This window comes from Manis pentadactyla, chromosome 4 (assembly GCF_030020395.1).
Source record: "Manis pentadactyla isolate mManPen7 chromosome 4, mManPen7.hap1, whole genome shotgun sequence".
Taxonomy (NCBI): domain Eukaryota; kingdom Metazoa; phylum Chordata; class Mammalia; order Pholidota; family Manidae; genus Manis; species Manis pentadactyla.
Window position 1 is genome coordinate 124,553,313 of NC_080022.1, and position 24,088 is coordinate 124,577,400.

Genomic DNA, 24,088 nt, shown 5'->3' on the forward strand with positions numbered 1-24,088 from the left:
TTGGCTGACATAATTAATGTTTACCACACAACAACATTTGAATACAAACCAAAGGCAATTTACAAACCAACTCTGTAAGCCCTACGCCAAGTCCCATTCCATAAACTCCCAAGACCTGGGATTTATTCAAATTTAGGAAAATGACAAAGTAGAATCTGAGCCTTTTTAAGAAATGGATGTGATTGATGGAAAGAGAGGTGGCCTTGGCTTGGAGGTGGGGGAAGGGGCCTTTAACCTGAAGCCTCTGAGATAAAACAAACAGCCTCTGGAGATAAACACAGTTGAGAGGCCTAATGCATGTGGCTTCCAGGCCTGCTTGGAGCTGGACCGCCTGCCGTGGGGCACTTATCTGCAGTGCCCTCAGCCCCACAGCTAGGCCACAGGTGGTTCTCACACTGCCACCTACCACACGCAGAATCAAACTGCACTCCTCGGATGGTAAGACAGCAAGATGCCAGAAAGCAGCCCCTTACTTGGCCTTCTTGGGTTTTAGTTGGTCAGTATTTTTAATACATTCTGTTAACAGCAGTTAAGCTAAAAGAAAAAAAAAATTAGGCAGGTGGGAAGAAAAGGCCTCACTGTGAGTCTCAGGTAAAACCCCATTACAGCAATGACCTTTTTGATCCGAGCACAGCCGCAAAGAGTGCCTGGGTTTTAGAACAGCACTCTGATGCGCACAGCCCCCTGGAGGCTGCTGCCACTGCATGCTGGCAGAGAAAAGCTAGCTGTTGACAATTCTTTTGTGCAGCTATAAAACAGTAAATACCAAGAACTAACATTTGTTTAGTGGTAGCTTTTACTGTTTTAAAGTTTTAGTGTTAGCTTCACAATTTGCCTACGCCAGCCAGTTGCACTGCCCCGCCCCCTTCCGGCCTCCCTCAGATGGCTACCCAAGTGGCAGACCAGGGAGGCACTTTCGAACAATGGGGCATTTCAAACAATGAGAAATTCTTTTTCACTGTCGGATAAAAAAACAACAAAGTAGTGGTTGGGGAAAGAAAATCAGGGGAGGTCCTTACAGCTATTTCACGTTCTGTGTCCTTCCTGGGGGAGGGAGGCACCATACTTCCTCAGGGTTCATGCCCTCAAGAGGTCTCAGCAGGCCCTGCAGCCACCAGAAGCCCCCCGAAGAGATCTAGATGCTGAGAAGGGGAAGGGATACTTCACACTGACATTTCCTTACTGCACGAGCTGTTTGGGATGTGCACCATTTCTACAACTACTCATTTCATTCCCCTCCTCTCAACCAGACAGCTGATTCCTTCCTGGCGTCAATAGGAGAGGCTGCAGGATTTCCACCTCACATGGCCCTGAGCTACTTCCTCTCCAATCTTGCCCACCATCTACTGAGGCCCAGGAAAGGGCTTTTGCTAAGGTACAGGGGTCAGGGTGACTGGGCAGCAAAAAGGTCAGTGTTGGGTTTGATGTCCTGGTGAGTAGCCAGGGACAGCGGCCCTGGGAGGAGGGGCAAAAGCCAGGATTATATCCAGTGGCCTCCGCCTCCCTTCAAACAGGCTGCATCCACTACCAGCTGGGGACTCACTGGTGTCAGTAAGTTGGTCTTTCAAAGGAGGATAAGACTGATGCTTCACAGAACTGAAAGGATGCAATTTTGACTGGGAAGTGGATAGGGGGCAGAGGGCAGGCCTGGGGTAGGCAGAGCCCTACTGGAGGGGAGGAAGTGGGGAGGAGAGGGCAGGAATAGAGGGAAGACAAAGGCAGGCTTCAGGGACTTACTGATTTCCAATTCCACGGTAGAACCAACTTGCTGCACTCCAAACACTCCCGAAATGGGACCTGCTGCCTTCCTGTGCACACCTCCAATGGGCTTCAGTAAAGAAGGACTGCTGAGCAGGGCGGCTCAGCTCAGCTCGTGTCCCCTGCCCACACTGTACTGCTTGGCTTTCATGCCTACAAAACTCCACATGCTCTTCCCTCTTTTGGAAAGCACTTCCTCTCCTCAAGTAAGCTGGTCATGACTTAAGTCACTAGTCATTCTGCTCCAGTCTTTTTAAGACAATCTGGGGAGGTTAAGAGAGCCCACAGCCCTCTGAAGACCCCTTTCCTGCTAAAGCTCTCAGCCTGCTTGTTTATTTGGTTCCCTGCCTCCCTCTCCCTTTAGATGCTGGGACAGGACTTCAATGAGGACATGGGCTGGGTTTAGTGGTTTTTGTGTCTTTCAGTGCCCAGCACACAGCAGGTCCTCAGTTGGCACCTGTGCAATGAAGCGGGCATGGGACCAGGTTATGAAGGCGGTTAAGTCCCAGTGGGTCCTAGTCCAGGCTGGTCTGCCAAGTGGGTGTCCTCCCAGCCTCCTCTGCCCTCCTCACCCCCCATCTCCTTCCCTTTCTTCCTGTTAGAGTATTCCAAAGACATCCCCCACTCACAGGATTCAAGTGATCAGTCTTTGGAAGTTCATGGTTTGGAGATACCACAGAAGAAATTAAACACTCTGGGCCACTTTTTCTCAGGAAGGCTTTTTCAAGCAAACATGTCTCCTAAGATAAGAGTCTAGATAAGAGCTATAACCTCTGTGGATAATAAAAGTGACACCATTTGTGCATCTCAAATAACACCAGCTGCCCACACCCTTTGACCAAATCTCTAAGTCTAATTTCTAGGTATTCTAACAGCTAGAGTTGTCTGGTTCTGTTTTTTCAGATGTGAGGGATCAAGCATGTCCTGGGAACTTATTAGAAATGCAAATTCTCAGGCCCCACCCCAGACCTACTGAATCAGGATTCTGAGTTTTATCAAAGCCTTCTAGGTGAATCTGATGTGCACTAAAATTTGCAAACCACATTTTAGACTCTGGTGAGCCCACAGGTATGGTCTTGTACCTTCTAGGTGAATCTGATGTGCACTAAAATTTGCAAACCACATTTTAGACTCTGGTGAGCCCACAGGTATGGTCTTGTACAATGCCCTATTGTTTAAAATGCAAACCCACATGAGGAAAATGGAACATAGGTTCATAATGATATCAGTTTGTTCTTCTAGGCAGTGCTGTCTACATGTACTTTATGCAAGGATGGAAATGCTCTACATCTGCACCATTGATATGGCAGCTACTATCCCCACAACGCTCTGAGCATTTCAAACATGGCTACTGGGACTGAGGAACTGAATTTTTATGTTTATTTAGTTTGAATTTAAATAGCCACACGTGGCTAGTGGCTAGTGATATACCCTACTGGACAGTGCAGTTTTAGAAGATGACAAAACTGTATCTATAATCATATTCCATCTAGTTCCTAAAATCCCAGCAATACAAATCTTTAAACTGCATCCTCTTGGATCCTGCTGTATTTCTTTGTATTGCTTCCCTCCGTTATAGTATCTTGTATATATAGTATAGTATATAGCTGGGGTTCAGAAAATATTTGGCAACTGACCTCAGGTTAACTGAGTTTGTCATCTGTAAAATGAAAGGCACTGATTCACTGGCTCATTCATTCAAAGATTTACTGCTTATCTCAAGTTTGCTCTAACAAATTAATGTTTTGAAACTTTTTGAAGCACTTTAAAGCATTAAGTAAAGTAATATTCTTTCCGTGTAAAGCTGACAAGGCTTTAGGTATATGATTCGTCTGTGGCAAATTAGAATTCTGAGGGCAGTAAAGCATGTCCTTATTGTGTGCCCTGCAGTGCATCTTTAAGATTTAAGGAAAAAGGATATAATAGAAGTCAACCTCAAAAACTGCTGAAGGGATTTCTCTTTGGGGTAACACACATCTTTCAGACCACTTTCCTTTATGCCCGGGTTCAGTTCAGGTAGATGACGGGTCTCATTTTTCAAGGTAAACATGTATATTCATCCTGTTGCCTAAAGCAAGGTAAAGCCTGGTCCTTAACTGTCCTTCATTCGTGGTTTGTATAAAAATGATTAAATTTGGATTCAGAAAGACTATACCCAAATTAAAACCTTTTTTTTTTTAATTTTAAATTTTAAATATGACTGTTAACAATTTAGTCAAACCCAGACTGCCCCTGAATGCACCTGCCTGACTGGGAGGACTCAGTGCGAGGACTCCCTGCTCACTTGGAGGGCATTTGCAAAGCTCGCTCTTTCTCTGGCTCTGGATACAACTCCAGCTAATACATGCTGAGGCTCCAGCTCTTCACAAGGAAACTGCCTGGGAGTGTGACAAGGACCTCCAGCCCTTGGCAAGAACCTGGGTGACCAGCAGACGAGGGAGGTGGCCTTGGATTGGACTGCCCTGCCCATCTTCAGTGATACCCACCCCTGGGGCTATGGTGTGTGGCCTGCCCTGGCTCTGTCTGAGATGCCCCAGAGGGAAAAGGTAGTTTGGGGATGCCTTGTTCCTTTATGGCAGGTGTGAGGAACCTGCTAGGGCCATGGCCCTCCCAGCAGAATGCGCGGCTACCAGAGAGGTGTGGCCGGGAGCAGGGTCCCCAAGTGCTGAAGCTGCACGGCACAGCTGAGGATGGGAGGGCACTAGAGGACGCAGAGCCTGGGGAGTTACTCAGTTTCCTTCACTCCACAGCGAGTGTCTGGGCAACCACCAGGAAGGTCTGGAGGGGTACGGGATGGGAGTGAACAGTTGGGTTAAGGGACAGAGGGAGTGTGGATCCAGTCAAGGTCTGGGCTCCAGGTGGAACTGAGGGGGAGGAACCTGCCCAGGAGTTTGGCGGTTTACAGGGGTGCTCTTTAAATTTAAATTGTATGCCAGGGGGAAACCCAGACACCATCTAGCCCAGGGGTGCCAAGCCCTTGCTATCCACCCTCTCCTCCCTCACCCAAGGCAGACATCACTAATGGACCCCGGTGCTCTTTCCCTCCAAGACTGGAGGCACCTCACAATCTGCAAAACGCCAGGTAACAGTTACAAATTGCTCAGTTTGTTGACCAATGAAATGTCATGACCTTTCGTGATCTGCACAGATCCATCCTCTGTACAATGAGGAATACTTAGTAAGAACTCATTTAATCTGCACAGCCCCATGAGAAGGGATCATCATTAGCCCCCTGTGGAAGACAAGGAGACAGTTGCATAAAGAGGTCAAGTTCTTGCTGAAGGGCCCCAGATAATGAGCCGGGAGTTGGGCTCCACACCCAGAGACCCCTGGCTCGTCACCACAATGCTGACACTGTCCCCACATGGGTGAGATTCTGCTTGTAGGTTATCACAGAGCAAATAAGCACCTATGTTTTAGAATATTATATTTGTAGATTCATGAAACTCCAACATGCACAGGATATTAAAACCACTGTATGAGACAATCACAGAAAAGGTGTAATTGCCTTTGTAAGCTTGCCAAATCAGAGTGTAAAAGCTTTTATGAAAAGTTTCAGAAATGTGACTTACCAGGCAATGGTTTATGGCCCACTGCCTTTTGATCTCTTCTGTGAAAAATAGTACTTACATATATTGCAGGAAACCTCACCACTTCCTTCCTAAGTGTTGGTCAAAAACACTAATTACTTGACTAATTAGACTGTGAAACTTCCCTTACAGATGGTAAAATGGGCTATTTTCACCCCACAAATTTTGTTGTGACATGTCACCAAAAACATGTAGAAATGCTTCAATGGGTTTACTGTAGACAGCATGAATAATTTAAGCATATCATATAAAAATAAATTAAAAACTAATGCAAATAGTCTGTTCTTTCACAAAGAGGGAAAATACTGGTTCTGGGGTAGTAAAGCACTGATGTAGGAGACCTGTGACACGGCAACGTCCCCTCTGACAGGCACCAGACCCCCTGCCCTGATGCAGGCACCCCAACCGAGTCCTCGGCCCCCTTCATCTCCTCTCACACTCCCTGCCCGGCAACGCCTATGCTCACCGGGAAGGCAGACGGCACAGCCTCCCTTCAGCTCTGCGGTCACAGTGTCTCAGACGGCCACACCGGCACATTTGCCAAAGGAATCAGTGGAGCCCAGTACTAAGTAGTGCAGGTTAGGGAAGGGACGGCATCTGCCCAGCCCGGACTTGCAGGGGAGCCCCTGGGCCGTAGTTCAGGCACCCACGCGCAGGCGTGTTGAGAAGTTGGGACTTCCCACGGGGCTGGGAGAGGGGCACTTACCTGCATCGAGGCTGCCGGTGGCTGCCGTCCAGCCCATGACAGGTGGGATGGCCCCCACAATGGCGCCGACCCAGGTGTTGGCGATGTTGAGCCTCTTCAACGGGGTGTAGCAGCAGGTATACAGGAAAATGTTGAAGACCCCCAGGGCTCCCGTGAGTGGATTCACCCCCCAGGTCAGAAGGGCAACCCCTGGAACAGCACAGCAAATGGCAAAGGACACAGCTAGCAACGGGCTGAAAGAGAGCAGAGGACACAGAACACTCACTTTCCAGTCCAGCCGGCCGCGCCCGGAGACTTAGAGCTGCTGAAGAGCACACCACTATATGTGGCATGGCGCCAGGGAGGCAGTGCTCTTCCTGATCTGCCAGCTGGGACCAAAGAAGTGAAGAGAGGGTAGAGCACCCAGGATTTGAGGACAGGTTCTGCCATCCCCAGCTGTGGGGTGTTTCCCTTGGGTCATCTGTTCAGGACAGGACGAAGTGAGAAGTGAGGACTGAGACAGTGGCTGTTCTGTGCAGGGCTCTGTTCTACGGTTAGCGGGAAGCAAGTGCCGGTGACCCATAAACACCTGGAACACAATACTGTAAGATCTGCGTAAAAAACAGTACCTTAATTCTGGAAGCAGTTCTACCCATCTGTACTTTAAAAACATCACCCAGTAAGCATTAATAGGTGACAAAGTGTGCCCACGTGTATCCCCCTGTGACAAAGCACAGACTCAGCATGGCACCAGCTTTGCACCCACAGTGCAATGTGGGGGCTGTGCTGCAGGGACAGGGCACTTCACGTTCAGTTTCAGAGCCGTGACTTGTTTTACAGGAATGCGATTTTCAGGAGGAGGTGAAAAGCACAATGCTTTATATGTAATAAGGATTGCCAAGTAAAACTATAATAGTGATGACGATCAGCAGTCTGATTCTCAGCAGAGCCCACTTTTTAAAGTAGGCTTTGTGGGGAATTTTGTGAAAGACTTTTTGAAAGCGTAGCTGAATTGGATCTACTAGTTCCTGATTATGTGCATGTTTATTTACTCTTTCTTAAGAAACCGCAGGAGGTCATTCGAGGCTGCCTTTTCCCTATAGAGACCATACTGTCCTTGTGGGGAGACTGTGTAGTGTCTGGAAATCGCACTCAATCACAGCACACACAACGTGGTCCCTGGGAAGCAGGCATCATGGGTGAGCAGCTTTTAGGGTGCTCTGCCTTTAGCAATGGCCAGTTCCTCTGCCCCTTCACCCTGCATCCACAGGATAACATCTATCACTCACAGGGCTGCAGTGTGCATGGCAGGAGAGGCCCTGTGCCTACACGCTGCACCTCCATGAAGAAGACTACCTTGGAGATTTACGCCATGGTAGGATTCAGCCAGAAGTGGGGGCCAGGGGAATGGGAGGGCCCACCAGTTGAAAATACATGTGATGTCAGGGCCACAGATCATGAAAGCTGGAAGTGACTTGCTGGAGAACTCTGGCTTCTGCTCTGATCTGATGACCAGCACTGACTCTCCTTGCAGGCCTGTGGCTACTCTGCCCAGAAGGTAGAACCCAACAGAGTGGGAGTTTTGATCGAAACAGAGAACGTATAGGGGACATGCTGTCAAGGTGCTTGTGACAGAAGGACTGGGAGACTTTTCAGTGCACGCTCAACCATGAGGGTTAATTTCCGAGCCCCGTTCCTGGCTACTTCTTGTGAATCATGTGGTCAGTTTCCAATCCTTACTCCACCCCCTCAAACTTTTATTCTGCCTGGTCCTTCCACCATCTCCATCCTGTAGATTCCCATTTCTGAATCTGCTCAATGACCTCTTGTCTCTGCTCCTGCTGGGGAAATAGCACAAATGGGCTGTTTTCAGGGGATGGCTTATGAGTGTAGGTGCTTGGCTGGGGGGGGGGTCACCTCTCCCCTTCCTCAGGGTGACTGTTGTGACTCCTCTCCCACCTTCCCAAGGATCCAGATTTACTCCAGCCCCCAATACCCTCAACAGACGTCCTTCCCTCCTTGTGTAGCAGTGACACATGCCCTTATCTTTCTCCCATTTGCTCTGAAGAGCACATCCTCTCCATTTTTAAAGGAGAACTCTCCACTTTGCTCTTATTTAATCTCCTTCCAAATCTTTTATCTTTTGTCTCCACTGTCTACTGACTTCCTTGCATCCTCAGAACACTTGCTTTGTCTGTATTTCCCCCAGGTTCTTACTACTCCTCCTGAAACCAAGTATCCTGATGGAGTGGAAGACACATGTGTCTCTATTTCTCTGACCCCCCCATTTCCTATTTGTTCCAATTCTCTCTCTTACCCCTGGTGGAACACACTTCTCTCAGGCAGTGATACACACATGAGCCCTGGGGCCACCTATTTCCGGAGAGCATACAGTGTAATTTTCCAGATGAAACTTAGGAATATGCCTCTGTGCTTTTACATATCACATATGCCCAGGCAGGAGAATTTGCATGGCTAAAAAGCAGTGCAAATACTGTAACGGTGGTTCTTCTTTCAGGAAGGCAGTTTATAGCTTATAAGAACAGATTTTTTTTTCTATGGGACTGTAAAAAGCTAGTTTTATTTTGGGTGGGAGAAAAATGTAGCTCATAAACATTTTAATTTTTCCTGAATTGGACCTTGTGTAAAAAAAAGAACGTTGTTCACTCCTTTTCCAAGGTCTGTGGAAACTGGTTGGATTCAAAGCTATTAGTGTTATGAAAAGCCCTTTTAGAAAAGCACACATGAATTTAATTTATTGAGATAGGCAATTTTATGGGGAAGTTTGGTTTCTGACCCTTGTCAGAATCACAGAAAATCATGAGGCTTAATTTTGGTGTTTAAATCAGTGTGTTCAGGGGTATGAATAAAAATTGGGTGGGTTTGACAATCCACGTAAACAAAAATAATATTTACCCAGGTAGCCACAACCATTCTTAGCACCTAGATACCTTAAGAACCCATTTCCCTCCTGGCACAAGGAGCCCTGAATCGGCGAACTTCAAGACTTTCTTGTGATCTGGGCAAAGGAATTCCAACTGCAAACTCTGTGAAGTTTATTTTCCTATGACACTTTATTTTTCTTAAAACACATGTTATAAAAGCAGTACATGTTCATTTCAGCAATTTAGAACTACAGAAAATTACAAAGAAGAAATTCTAAAATATTCAGAGAAACATATTGGTTTATATCTTTCAGCCTTTTCCCAGTCATATATCTGCTTAAAAATAACAAAGAACATACTGACTTGTGGTTCATAGTTCCAGTTAGGATAAATTCTTAGATGTGTGATTGTTAAGCCAGATGACATGCACATTTTTAGGGATTTTAACCTACACGGCTAGTCTGGTCCACAGAGTTCACAGTTTACACTCCCAAGTGGGGTGTGCTACTCTCATTAGAGAAAGCCTACTGCCAGACCTGTATCAACAGGGAGTATCAAAGGAAAACATGTTTATTGAGATAGACAGTATTATCCCGATACTACAGATGAGAACCTGATATTCATCACAAGTAAATAACTTGGTAACAGGAGCTGTACTCAGATTTATTTGTTGGTTCATTCATTTAATCTAGAGCTCAGCAATAGGTATGTGGGCCCACTGATGTCATACGACTTACTGCTCCTCTTACTTCTTGGGTCTGCTGAGGGCCTGGGGTGGCTATGACTTTTAGGCTGGTCACCTTTGGCTGGGAGCAGCATTTTGTGGGTTTAAAAGTTCCTTCAATTTATCCCACTGAATAAATAGCCTAACTTTCTATTGCATTCCTTGAGATGAAAATGACTTGGAAGCACTGAACTAAAAAACAAAAGATCTGGGATATCATACGGTGAAAGACACACATGGCCTTGTCTGGGCACTCACGCTGGGGTGGGAGACAGTTACACAGGCAGTGATGATCCAGAGCGGTGCGACAGGAAGCGCAGGGGGTCTGTGAGCGTGACCCCAGTGTGTGCGGGAGTCTCGGGGGTGGATGGGGAAAGTTCTAAGGAAGAAGTGATGTTTAGACTGAGACCTGGTAGAAGGGTGGGAGATGGGCAAAAAGGGCAGAGGGAGCGTCTCGGGCAATGGGAGCTGAGAGTTATAGCACACCCCCTCGCACACCCAGAGTCAGCCTGAGGGTGGGGGGTGGCGGGGTGGCAGAGGTTAGGACGGCCACACCGACACACCTGAACACTGCTTCTGGGCAAATGCAGGATCAAGGATTCTCTCTCCGTTCTAAACAGGGAAGAACATGGTCAGATCTGCTTTTCAGCAGGATCACTGTGCCTGCCACGATGGCCAGTGGAGATGGGCAGTGTTCCTTCACCTCCCGAGGAAGTTCACCAGGCATGTTTGAGGAAAAAGAATCATGAGCACACCACCACACAATTTTTATTGAATGCTCAGTTGAAAGATACAGCCTTCGGCTAGCTGGTACCTTTAATCAACTTTCCAGAAAGTCCAAAATACATTGGTGGAGCAAACCTGATCAGTGGGGAGCAGGTGCTCCCTTTTCACTGCGCACCTCTTTGGCAGACCCACATGAAGGCGAGCATAGTTCCCATTTTTAGCTCCACTGTTTTGGGCTCTACTTTGTCTTTCCCTGATCTTTTTTTTTTTTTTTTTTGACTTTTCTGGGGGTGGGGGGACAATTCTGTTGCATTTTACATACCTTTGCAAGTTAGCTTAAATCTTGCTTGAAATAAGGCCGAATAAAAGAGTTAAGTACACAAAGGGTGACTACAAGATTTTGTTTAGAATCTTTATGAAGATTGAAATGAAATACATAATGAAATACATCGGTAAAAGAAGCAAAGAATTCTTTCTGAAACCGCAAGCAGGAAGAGAACTAGTAAGAATAACGCTTCTGAGATAAAGTATGTACCAAGGGGCATCTGGGTTATTTTTCAGTTTGATTTACCATGAAATCTTTAAAATCATGGTGACGTTAAAGTTGTTTAACTGTTTTAATAAACAGATCTATTTCTGACACAGAAAAAAGATTAGAAAAGCTTGTTCATTTCTCATTTCAGTTAAACACAACTATGATTTTCTGCCTTAGTGCTCATAAAAGTCAGAGCTAAATCCCAAAGACCTGAAGGGCAGTTCTGTCAAAGACTGATTTCTTGTTATTGTAGGTCAATTACTCAATATATTCTTCCTCCTAATCAGACTGCTCAGTCATTAATCAAAAAATCCCATCTGCTTTTCCCATTCCCAGAGGGGTTAAGGAAAGTATCCCAAACCTGGGGACACATATACACAGCACAGGGTTATTTTTCCTTTTATTTATTTGTTATTTAAGTTTTTGTTTAATTTTTATTAGTTTTTTTGTGTGTGTGCTCCTTTTATAATTTGAATTCCTCGGCAGGTTGCATCCATCTCAAGTGCTACTCTGAAGCCTGATTTCTAGAAGCAAGTCTAGAGAAGGCTAAGCAGGCTTCTTTGGGGTTCTGGATTGAGCATTATCTGAGCGGAGTGGGCTGAGCTGGAAGTGGGTTAATCTGAGTGTGGTCTCTGGACCCACAGCACCGGCACCTAGGAACTGGTTAGGAATCCAGGTAGTGTGCAGGCTTGCCTACACCTGAGACCCTCCGCTACACCATTACTAATGTGATGCTGGTCCCCCTGGGGCATGTCTGACCAAGTGACATAGGCTGAGCCTACAGAAGTCCCCCATCTTCCCTCTACCTCCACCGCTGACCATGGCTGGCCTGAGTAGGCTGCCCATTTTTAGTTGTCTTTTGAAATATTCCAAGTAGAGAGAACACAGGGCAGCAAACTAGCTCTTTTATCAACTGAGGAACAGAAAGCAGTGTATCTATCCCTCCACCGGCCCCGTCCATCCACCTTGATTGAATTAAGTCCGTCAAGTGTTTTGGATAAATAGAAGCATGCACGGCAAAGCCTGGATGACTGTGGGCTCTGGGGGATGGGTGGACTGGGGTTCATTGTACTGTCTCTACTATTGTCTCTTGGAACATTTTCAAAAGGCAATTGTTTTAAAACATGCTTCAAAATTCTGTTTTGTTTTTTTTTTAAATTCTGGTTTCCATAGAGTATAGCATAACTAAACTTGTTGAATAGGCACCAGGTGGTCTGAGTTCAAGTTCTGACTTGGATGTTAACTAGCTATGTAAAAGTGGGCAAATTACCTAACCTCTTCTGTTCCTTGGTTTCCTTAGCTGAAGTAAGAGGCGCATTAGGGCTCTTTTGGTGGTAAGGTCGGAACCCAAGCCAAACCAGCTTTCGCAAAAAGGCAGTAACCAGACCATAGGGAAGGTAGTAGTTCTACTCCACTGAGCTGTGTGGTCTTCTTGAACAAATTATTTAACACATTGGCCTTAATTTCTTTATCTGTAAAACGGGAGATAACTTACTGCATAGAGTGAAGAACTAAATGCATAAAGTAAATAAAGCACTTATCACAGTACTCACTCAATGATTCACTTGTTCGTTCATTCATTCATTCATTCATATTTCTTACCGCCTATACAGCCAGCCACTATGCTAATTATGGATATACAGCAATGAACTAAATAGAAAAGTTTAGTCTAGAAAGGAAGATAGACACTAAGTGTAAATGCCAGTACTATGAACTCTCAAATGGTAAAATAAGTTACACGAAAAAAAATAGGAGAAATGAGACAGAATTGTTTAAGTAGGGAGGGCTTATTTAAATATAGTTGGAGATGGGAGCTAATAAACATGCAATAAATTATTTCCACTGGTTTATTTTTTTCAGGCTTAAAAAGAGTTATGTGTATATATAGTAGAATATGAAAAAATATAGGTATACATACTCAAGAATGTCATTTCTTAATTATAAATTATAAATGTATGATGGCTGTGAAGCATGTTTGTAATAATAATTAAAATGGCAAAAGTATTTTTATTTTATTAAAATTAAGGAGTTAATTGTATTCTATCAAATTACAAAAAAGTAAGCCAACACCAGGAAAAATCAGATTGATCACATGTAAACCATTTTTAAAAACATTGGTGCTCTTGCATATCTACAGCAGTAGCTGTAATGACCTTTCTCAAGAACAGAGGACTCAGTGTATCTATGAGTGGTTCTCATTGAGGTGAATTTATATAGGGACGGCCACAAAAGTGGGTGAAGTGTGATGATACTGCAAATCATTTCTGATTTTCAATAAAAAGAGAATAAATATATGAATGAGGAACATAGCACTATTTGATGGAGGGGAGAATGGCAACAGAAAAACATGTAGCAATTTTCTTGAGCTTAGAAAATTCTTTTATGTTTATTCACTCACTCATGCAAATAGGTTCATGGCTCATGCTGCGAGCTGAATGATGATTTATTTCCAAACTCATATCCAAAAGTGAATCACATTTTAAATTGAGGTATCTTTCTACTGAGCATCAGTGCCTGGGACCTTTCCACTTCTGCCTTTCCTGCCCAAGGCTACAGCAGAAAAACTAAGAGACCTCAAGCGGGGAGAAATTTGTCACCACATTTCTATGAATTATTTATTCCTCCTTTATAATACAGTATTTCTTTGTTTACTAAACACCAGTCCTTAGTAGTTCTACCAAAGGAGAATTTTCTAAAGAAATTAGGAACAAATGAGAAGAAATATATATGCTTTAATCTGATGCCTACTTACTGCACTTAATAAATGTAATTTAAATTACCTGACTTTTAAATAACTTACTGGAGAAATGTGGCCTTTTTGTTTAAGCAGTGTGTCAGAGAAGTCTATGAAATGTTAGATTAAATCAAGAAAGCTTTGTATTTTAAGCAGCTCTGCAGGGTAATTGGTTTATACAGAAATTAATCTCATACCTCTTCATTTTTCCAGAATGAATTATTTTTAAATTATAAAAAACGTCCTTTTTTCAAAAACAAAAGAAAACTGAAAACTTTAATCAAACCAAGCCAATTTAACTTTAATTTCCTGCCTAAATCCCACATATGAGCTTGGCCTGAGTTTTGGGGGGAAAGTCCCTACAGGTAAGTGTTTTGAAAATGTCTTCCCAGAATCTTATTTAGTAATTTTCTATTTCTGAACAAGTCTCAAGTTATAGATACTGCAAAGTAGCAGAGGATTAATATAAATTCAGAACTTAAGGAATATGTAAAGAAAATGACACAAAACGTATTTTAAAAGAAAATTAAATACAGCATTTTTTGAAAAGGTGTAATTTACATATAAAATGATGGTGACTTGCTTACAAAATTAAATTTAAAAACCTGTTTTAGACAAATTCAAGATAAGCAACCATTTTTAGCATGGTTATATTCAGAACATGGGGACTGTGGCATCCTATTAAGAACAACTTTTTTTTCAAGGACAGAAACAAAGCAGGTCTAAGCTAAATGAGTTTTTGAAAATTGAAAGAGTCTTACTGATCTACAAGGGAGATAACAAAGATAGGCCAGGGGAAAAAAAAGTTGAAGATGAACTTTACCCCATTGTTGACCTGTGAGATTAGATTCAGCCTTCTAATTCAGGGAGAAGCAAATGGTGACTCTTGAATTATACTACACTGATTCAACTTAGATTAAGAGCTATTTGTACAAAGTGTCTGGGATTTTCAGAGAGGAGATTCTTACTGTTTGATCCCATCCATGAAAATCAAGTTTCTAATGTGGTGGTCCAACCTCAGTGTATTTCTCAAACTCTTTGAGTGCAGGGACCACCTACTGAATTTCTCCGTCGCCCCTTCTCCCGTATACCTTGTGCCTGCCACATCGGAGACACATGCTTTTCTTTTCCTGGTCGAGCCACTTGGCTTAATTCCCTGACAACTCCTCTCCCCCTTCTAATTGATAAGATTTAAAAAATGCAGCTTTGCTCACCTGTATAAAATAAGGGTCAATGAATTTTAAGGAGCTTTTGAAAAGGTTTAATGAAACACAATTTATACAAAATGAAGCTAAGACATAAAACTGCCCATCCTTGCAGCTTTGTAGACCACCTGGGCACTGTGTACCTGTGCAGCCACTCAGAGAGGAGGCTGCAGATGGGACCACTGTCTCCTGCACGCGGGCTGGGCAATCAGGGCCTTCGGTCTGGACCAGTGTTCACAAACGCACACAGCCTAGTGAACAGCTGGCAGTGTAAAGGAGAAAGTGGGCCTACTAAAAACAGGAGTGGTGAGGAACTGTGGGGACTGCTACTCAGGTCTGGCTGGCAGAACCGTGTGGGAATGTGCAAAAAAAAAAAGCCCAGCAATCTGGGGTTTTATGTTAAAATTTTCTATTTTTAAATGCTGGCAACTGTAGGAAAGCACAGCAGGCCAAACACACAAACACCTCTTCAGGATTCAGCCTGCTGGCTGCTGTTTGCCACCTGCGGTCTAGGTGAAAGATGTCCCTTGGGAACAGCACAGGGTTCCTCTGCCCTAGAACTGACCCCCTTACCCACAACATCCCACCCCCACACCTCCCAACACTTCTCACGGCCTTTTGTGTGGCCATTTCTTATTCCTCCTCTAAGATTCAGCCTCGTCATCAAACAAGTCCTCCTGAGAACATTTTCCCTCACCCTCCTCCTTCCAGCCGGGCCCTAGGGGTGGTCCACATGCCCTGAGGTTCTCACCCGCCTCTGCGGCCTTATGCTGACAGGCTCTGTGGCCTTGCCTGCCCATCCCACCACAGCTTAATTTTTTTTTTTTTTTAGTGCCTTGACTCTGTACAATTAATCTTTATATTCTTTGCAACCAAATGTTGGTTGGTGCTCAAAATGTGGATTGAAACACACCTTTGTACAGACCATGCAAAAGAGAGAAGACTATCTCAGGTCTACCACTCACATAACAACAATCAATGGGAAGTGCATTTGATCCCGTCAAATCTTTTCACATCTTATTTGAAGAGAGAGGAAATAAAGTGATAGGACCTAAGACTAAATCTATGACTCCAGATCATTTGTCTAATTAGACTCCAGATTACTGATGCTCCTATGACTTACTTCTAAGTGGCTACAAGCAACTAAGTTACTGTGATATAACAGTCAACTTTTTATTCATATTTATTAGAATATCTGAATTTTTTTTATTATAAAAAGAGATGTGAGAACTGAATGTTCCCCCACCCCCTGGATTGCTGTCAAGAAATGTTCACAACTCATGATGCTTTGAAATAATTGTAAATGCCTTCTTTTTTGTTAGGGCAACTAGAAAAAGGAATCTCAACTTCCAGAAAACCCCAGTGTTCCTTTCACTCACCCATTGTTAGCGCCTAAGTGTGAAGATATGCATGAAAACGTTTTGTTGACTCTTCCTACCATGGCTCATAATGCTGAAATGATTTTATTTTAAGAACAAAGTTCTCTACATTAGCACTACTGTTATTAAGTTGAGACTAAATTTGTTCTTCCTGTCACCTCAAAAGACTGGTTAACACTAAAAGAGATTTCTATACTTATAAGATGTTTATGTTCTGATTACATTTGCAATATACACACACCAAGAGACTAATCATAACAATCCTTAGAAACTCTGCAGAGCTCTAGCCCGGCCAGGGTACATATCCACCAGACTATGCGATGGGGTGATGAATAATATTCACAGCTCCCCTGCAGCCCACAAAAGGCTTACATTTGCTTAAGTGCTTACTGGTAAAACCTTCAGTAAACTTGAAAAATGTCTCCTGTAAATCCCTATAATACTTAAGCTAAACCCTGTTCTTTAAGTTAATAATGCCAACTAAACAATCCATTTCATTTAGAAAACTCAGTCTTCGTCATTCATTTAGAAACGAGGTATTGGCCAACCCTGATTCCAAGTGTTTTAATTTATCCTCGCTAAATAACCTCTCACTCTGCTCTTACCTTTCTAACTCTCCTGCTTACAGCCCACACCTACAGCTTCCAAGTAAGTTATGGGTCACTCTCATCTGATCCATTAAGTCGAAAAAACTAATGCTGACACGTATCATTTCCCTGTCAACATTACCAAGGTAGAAAATGGGAGTTGTAATCAAAATACAGATGTGTTTGAAAATAACAAGGAAGGCCTTGCCTGGGCCCACTTCTTCAGGAAGGTATCAGGTCCAGTCTATCCTTATCCCTGTATCTCCTTTCTCTGACCTCCCAGGGAACTTCTTTGGACCAATTCAATCATTTCACTCAATACATATTGATGGGCTGCCTTGTTCTGTCTGCTAAGCACTTTATGCATCTGGCTCATTTTTTCACCCAGATTATAAGCCTTTTGAGTATTATAAAAACAGAACTGACAGTGCTGGTAACATTATAGGTAATCAATAAATTCTTAATGAATTGAATTAGACATGGAAATTATTTAATTCTAAAATTTATATAAGAAACATTAGGCCTTGAAATTCTAAAAAAGACTAATTTTAATTAGGATGGACTAGGTAAAAGGTTATTACTTGGAAAAAAACCTCATGTAAGATACGTTAGAAATCTAAGTCTGAAAGGACTTCAAATTAGACAAAGATGGCAGATTAAAGGAATATGTATCCCTCTGTCCTCTCTGAAAACAAAAAGGAGAACATACAACAAAAAACTCCAACTTTGACAGAATCAGGAAGTAACTCCTACAGAAGAGCTGCCCAATGCAGGGAGGACAGTGAGGAAGGACACGTGCCTCTACACATCCGAGGCAAAGAAGAAGACTCGGTAAATATTAAATCAAGAAGAAACGCTTCCTTAGACTCTGACTACAAGTCATGGACAGAATATGACATAGAGTGCGTGTACTGGGGGTGGGAGAACTAGGCCACAGCCACAAAACTACAAAGTAGAGCCGGGCTTGAGATTCACATCTGACTGAGGGTAGCTCCAGGCATGCGCAGGCAGCGGCGGTACTTAGGGACCTGCTGCTCCCCCACCCCCCACGTTAACTGTCCCCACACTCTGTCCCTTGACACAGGGTGCAGCACCAGGAATGAAATATCTGACTCAAAGGTGGGCGATTTTCTCTCACAAGATTTGGAATTGGGACAGAGGACACAGAGGAAGGCCTGGGGCTGTGGCTGAGGTGCCCACTTTGATGAGGAGTCGATTTATGGGAAAGTGGGGTTGGAAGAGCCAGTACGCAGAGACAGAAATTTTACATAAAGTGAAAACAGAGGGAAAAGCAGAGACACGTAGTGAGGTGGGAGCTAAACTGTACCTGGTGATGGGCCACTCTTTCCAGAAGTCTGGCTACAAAAAGAGAGAAGAGATGAAAAACCAGAAGGCGCAGCTGATCTGGGCTTTTAAGATAGAAGAACCATGTGTCCAAGTATTTAGTCAGAAGGAGAGGACCAACCAGGGCATCAGGTTGGAAGAGGTTCTGAGAGGGCACAGGGGCGTCAGGGCCAGACACCTGCTCTCAGCAGGCTGGCCTCTGGTCTCACAGCCTGGAGACTCCACGGCAGAAATGGGGTCCACCCCCAAGAGCCCTGTGGGCCCCAACAGCTTCCAAAAATAGCTGTTAGATTGGGCAGCTACAATCTGCTGTGGAAATGGGTCCTGCTAAATAGAACTGAAGCATTTCTTAGGAAGAACTACTGGGACACTCACTTCTAACCACTCCTCTTCCTCTGACCTCTCCTCTTGGTCACCCTAAAACTACCGAATCCATTTAGGACAAATGTTACCAGGAGCCATAAGCTTCATTAAGTAGGAGTTCAAGGACAATGGATACCTGCCTGATACGTAAGGGGTGGAAGGGAGTTACAAGTGAGGATATAAAAACTGTAGAGAAACAGGAGGACCAGAGGCGCCAAAGATAAAGCAGTTGTTGATATTTCTGGTGACACAGCCACCTACCAACACGTGCATCCAGACTGCCAGAAGCTCTGCAGCCCTTAGGCTGTGCCAGCTGCACTCACACTCAGCCTCGGGAACGGACGCAGTGGCATGGCTCTGCATTAACAAGGATTAACTGTGGGGAGGAGCCAGTACCAGAGGTTAGAACAGTGCCATTCTGACCCTCTGGAGTACTTCTCTGCAGACGTCCTTAGATGCAGATGCTAAAGCTTTTCAGCCAAATGCATCATGATTCTGAGGTTATCCACTGCATCTGGGATGCTTCCTAAGTGATGTAGGTACAATGTATTCAAATTCATCAAGTGGCCTCCAAGCCATTAAAGATTCTGATACATAATTCTACCAGAAAGGCCCCAGAGCTAAAGTAAAAAGCAGAAAGCCACGGGGTTAAGTGTTTCCACAGGAATTACATTTGGTAAATAGAAGCTGCAAAAGGATGTTTCTATTAACCACCTGCAGTTATTTTAAGACCACACTGTTCTTTAGAATAGGCAATCAGAATAACTAATGACTTCTCATGTCCCTACAAGAGTTAGGAAGAATTTAAACATGTCATCTTAGTATAAAAATGCCTTCTCTTTCCACTAGAGAGGAAAACAGGAAAAGCAGTATTTTCCCAAACAGCTGGTAAGAAAGACAATGGTTCTTTTTAACTGTTTTATTCTAAGTAATACCTTAGACACACAGAATTGGCATTTTATGTAGATAATAAAGAGACAATTAAAAGTACTGTCCTCTGTACTCTCCTTGGGGAAATGAAACAAATAATAATGTAATTACATAGATTTTATTCTTGTTAAATGGTATTTGTGTTGTACAGATTTTCCCCTTGATTCTTAAAAAAATTACAGAGAACTGTTGCTTAAAATGCAAAGGGTCTGTTTATACTGTAATGGACTATTTCAAAAACAATTATCTTACTATTCATCACTTATTAAATATATTCAGTGTCACTTTATCCTTCATCTGAAACAACGCAGACAAACAGTGGCAGGTCAGTAAAAACAAAGGCAAACATACTAAGACTGGCAACTAAAGGTGCGAGAGGGCTGGCTGGGTTTTCATTCTTGAAACACGGTAGAGCTGAAGTTTATTTAGGTCAGCCCTAAGGTGAAAATACATTGCACTCGAAATTATCCTTCAAGATCTCCTGAAGTCATCTCATAAAGTACATGCAAGGTTATGCACGTATAGTTCTGAAAAGTAACGACTATGTCCACTAAAGTTTCAGACTCACTGAGTTAAACTAACAGAGGAAAGAAAAGAAACAGCTATGTTTAGATGGCTGGGCCTTGAAGATGAGTCTCAGTGGAGAAGAGATGGCTGAGGCTAAGGGCTGTTTCCTTGCCGGGTTTACTCCATTCTGTCCGAGCACTGAGCTCCCTATTTACCCAAATGCCCCATGACTATGAGTTGTGTATTTGTGCATGTGGCTGTGAGGATTCGACAGGACACCCTGGGGCTGCCGCCTCTCTGCTATCTTCTTAGAGTGAATCATGTGGCATCTGTGTAAAGAGCTGAAGAACTTGTGTAAGGGGGGTAACATGCAGACAGGAGAGAGACACTGGTAAAGGGACAAATGAAAGTTGCAGAGCAGAGTAAAAGGGGAAAGCAGGTAGAGAGGGGCTGCAGGAGCAAAAGCAGGTAGGCAGGGACGGGCAGGGTTCATCTGAGGGAGACCAGGGAGCCACAGGACAGAGGGGAAGGCTTTGAAAAACAGACACCATTTAGTTGAAACTGGAGGCACTGGTGGCCAGCCTAAATTCTGAACCAAGCAACAGCAAAACGTCACCTCTTTTGCGACCACCTGGGTCCAAGCTATCATCAACTCACCCCTAGCCCTGCAACAGGTCCCTCTGCTCACTCCTGTGACCCTATATCCATTCTGAGGAGTTCTTATAAAAAACGTAAATCTGGTCACACCAATCCCATACTAATGACTCATTTCTGGCTTTCCACTGCACACAGAACACAGGCGTACTTCTGACTTCATCTCACACCACTCTGCCTGCCCACCCTGCTCTCCTGTCCATTCATTGCGTCAGGCACACCGTGGCTGCCTGGGGTCTGCGCTTGCTGCTCCCTCCACCCCCGATGCCTCCTGGTCTCTGGCTCCCCATCCTTCAGCTCTCAATGCAAATGTCACTTCCTCATGAGCAGCATGCCCTCACCTCTCTAAGGTGGTCTCCACCAACCGTTCTATATTTGCACTCTGGTTGCTTCTTTTCTACACCAGATGACTACCTGGAGGGATCTCTTAGAGTTTATTTGCTCCTGGTTCACCATCTGCCTCCCCCACTGGACCTGGTTAACCCCAGTCCCAACCCAGCAGTTAGCCAGGGGCCAGCACCCAGAGATGTCCAGCACATGACTGATGAAAAAGCAGCAATGGTCAGCTGGCAACAGTGCTATGCTCACTGTCTGTTTACAAGGACAGTCACATTCTCATACAACCCTATGGGGTCAGGGCATTATCCCCAGTCTACAGGAGAGGATGCAGCAGGTACAGGCAAAGGGGCTGGATTTGAGTCCAGGCAGTGGGATCCCAAATCTACCCTAAAGCTCTACAATCTACATCAATATGGTCCTCAGGGAAAACCAAATGCTCTGAAAATCCAGTCTAAGACATACAGTAGTTTCACATGCACTAAAATTCAGGTGTACACTTAGTTCTGAGTCCTGAAGAAGATAAACAATCGTGTAAACACCACCACAATCAAGATATACAACATTTCTATGACCCTAAAAAGTCCCTTCATGCCCCTCTGTAATTAGTCCGTACCTCTTAGTCCTGGTCCGTGGTGACCAATGATCTGACTTATGTCCCTACAGTTTTGGCTTTCCAAAATGTCAAGAATACGGAAACACAGAATGTGTAGCCTTTTGTGTCTGTCTTCTTTCACTCACAATGCTTTTGAAATTTATCCTTGTCACTGCACGTATCCATTCACCAGCTGAGGGGCATTCAGTCTGTTTTCAGTAATGAGGAATTAAACTGTTACACACGTTCATATACAAGTCTTTATGTGGACAATGTTTCCACATACACAGAAGGGGGTTGTATGGTAACGTTTGTTTATAGGAATCTGCCAAACTGTTTTCTGGTCCTTGTACCATTTTGCATTCATACGAGCAATACATGAGAATTCCGGCCATTCTACATCCTTGCCAGCACTTGGTATTATTATTTTTTAAAATGTTGGGCCATTCTAACAGGTACATAGTGGTACCTCACTGTGGTTTTATTTGCATCTTCCCTAATGACTAATGAAGTTGAAAATCTTTTTATGTGTATCTGACATTTGTATCTCCTCTTTACTGAAGTGTTTAAATCTTTGGTTCATTTTTCTAACTGGGTTGTTTTCTTGTTATTGAGCATCATATATAAGGATTCTTTATATATTCTGGACACAAGTCCTTTATCAGATCATATCTGCAAATACTCCCAACTCTGTGGCTTATCTTTTCCTTTCTGTAAGTGTTCAAGGAACAGAATTTAAAAAAATTTTGATGGAAGTCTAATTTACCCATTTCTTCTCTTATGGTTTGTGCTTTCTGTGTTTTAAGTAAGAATTCTCTACCCAGCCCAATTTCACAGCTCATGTTATGTCAGAAGAGCAACTCCTACTTTGGATTTTGTATCTGGTGCCCTGGCTAAGTTCACTTATTAATTCCAGCAGCTTTCTCATAGATGTGCTTGAATTTTCCATGTAAACAATCTTCCATTGTCTGTGAATAAAAAGATTATTTCTTCCTTCCCAATCCCTATGCCTTTTCTTCCTTTTTTGCCTTGTACTAATTAGAAGCTCCAGAGCCATGCAGCCCATGGTCCAATTCCTGCACAACAGTGCTCGCAACTCAGTGTGGCAGGAACATCTCCTCAAAGTCCCCCACCACCTCCACTTTACCTCCTGACTGTTTTCCTACACAAACCCTTCACTCTAAGTCCAGCCTGGTCATTTTTTTAAATTCTTAAGCAAGTTTTGCGCCACCCCCTTGGTACTGCGGTTCAGCACGCCCATCTTGCCTGGTGTAGTCTTGGCTGACTCTCCGCCTGTGCAGTCAGTTTGTCAGGCCAGGGCTGCAGCCTCCTTCTCCAGCCTTCATGCTCTCTCTCATGATTCTCTGCTCCTGTCACAGGGCCTTCTCCCTGCCTTGATGACACACGTCATGTAGTCCTATTCACTTCTGTATTTTCCTCACTGCAGGGTCATTTCTACATCTCCAACACCTGTCCATCATCTCCTGTCTGTCCATTCACCCTTACCCTGCTAAGCAACACCGATCTGCCAGACATGATGGCTAGAATGCACACTCCCATGTTATGGATTTCGTTTTGTTCACTGCTCTATCAGAGCACTGAAAATGGTGCTTTAGCACATATTAGGCACTGGGAAATACATATTACATAAATGGTCTTAGGCACTGGAGATAAACAGATGGAAGACTCAGTCTTTGTCTTAGAAGAGCCCCCAGTGTAGCAGAGAAAGAAGCACCAGGAACTAGTACATAGTGTGCTAACAAGCAGTGCTGTGACAGGGTGCACAGCACAAGGAAAGTGTCAAGGCCACCATCCAATGCCACCTCCCCGGAGTTCAGGAGCACTATCTCCCCCGGAGGAAGTACTGCTCTACCAGGTAATGAAAGGGCAAGGTCAGCACACCTGGCAGAGATGAGAGAAAGCATGGCTTTCAGCAAAAACCCAGCGGCTCCACGTTGTCACAGTATAACATAAAAGGACAAATGAAAAAAGGTGCACACAGGGGGCAATGGTCAGTGTCTGAAAGGCCTTGTGTGACACAGTTAAGAACTGAAAGCAAGTATTTCTTCCTTAAATATACTTAGAAGACTTCAAAAGGTTTTAAGCCAGAAACCAATGAGATGACTTAAGGAAAACCTATTTGCCACTGAGGGGAAGACAGATGGAAAGAAAGTTAGAGAGAAGGTAGAGCCACTGCGGTCCTTGCCCACACATGCCTGGTGGTGGTCTGGACTACTGCAGGGGGCAGGGCAGGCTCCAGGGCAACTTCCAAGCTGGAAAGGCGCTGTCTGTGGGATGAGCAGATGAAGGGAGCAGAACAAGAAGGTCCAGAAGGACTTGGGGGCGCCCCACTATGGAATGTGAGGCAACAGTGTCTAAGGAGACAGTTTGGGAGAGAAAATGAGACTGGTATTTTTAAAGGGTCCAGGCTCTGGAGAGCGATCCAGGCTGGAGGTAGTGTGGAGTGGAGTGCCCAAGGAAAAGAGGGAGACACAGAGTCTAATGGGCACGACAAAGGAACAGCCAGGGGGAACAGAAGAAGAGGAGCCTG

The 24,088-nt window shown here is 44.2% G+C and overlaps 1 protein-coding gene across 2 annotated transcripts in view; it reads right to left on the reverse strand.

The window, feature by feature from the left end:
* LOC118932395 (protoheme IX farnesyltransferase, mitochondrial) overlaps positions 1-24,088 on the reverse strand; it is a 124,125-nt gene that overhangs the window by 9,212 nt on the left and 90,825 nt on the right. For both annotated transcript variants that reach the window (XM_036925820.2, XM_036925821.2), the window contains one exon: positions 6,055-6,287. In XM_036925820.2, coding sequence (XP_036781715.2) covers positions 6,055-6,287 — 233 coding nt within the window. The remainder of the gene's footprint in view (positions 1-6,054; positions 6,288-24,088) is intronic.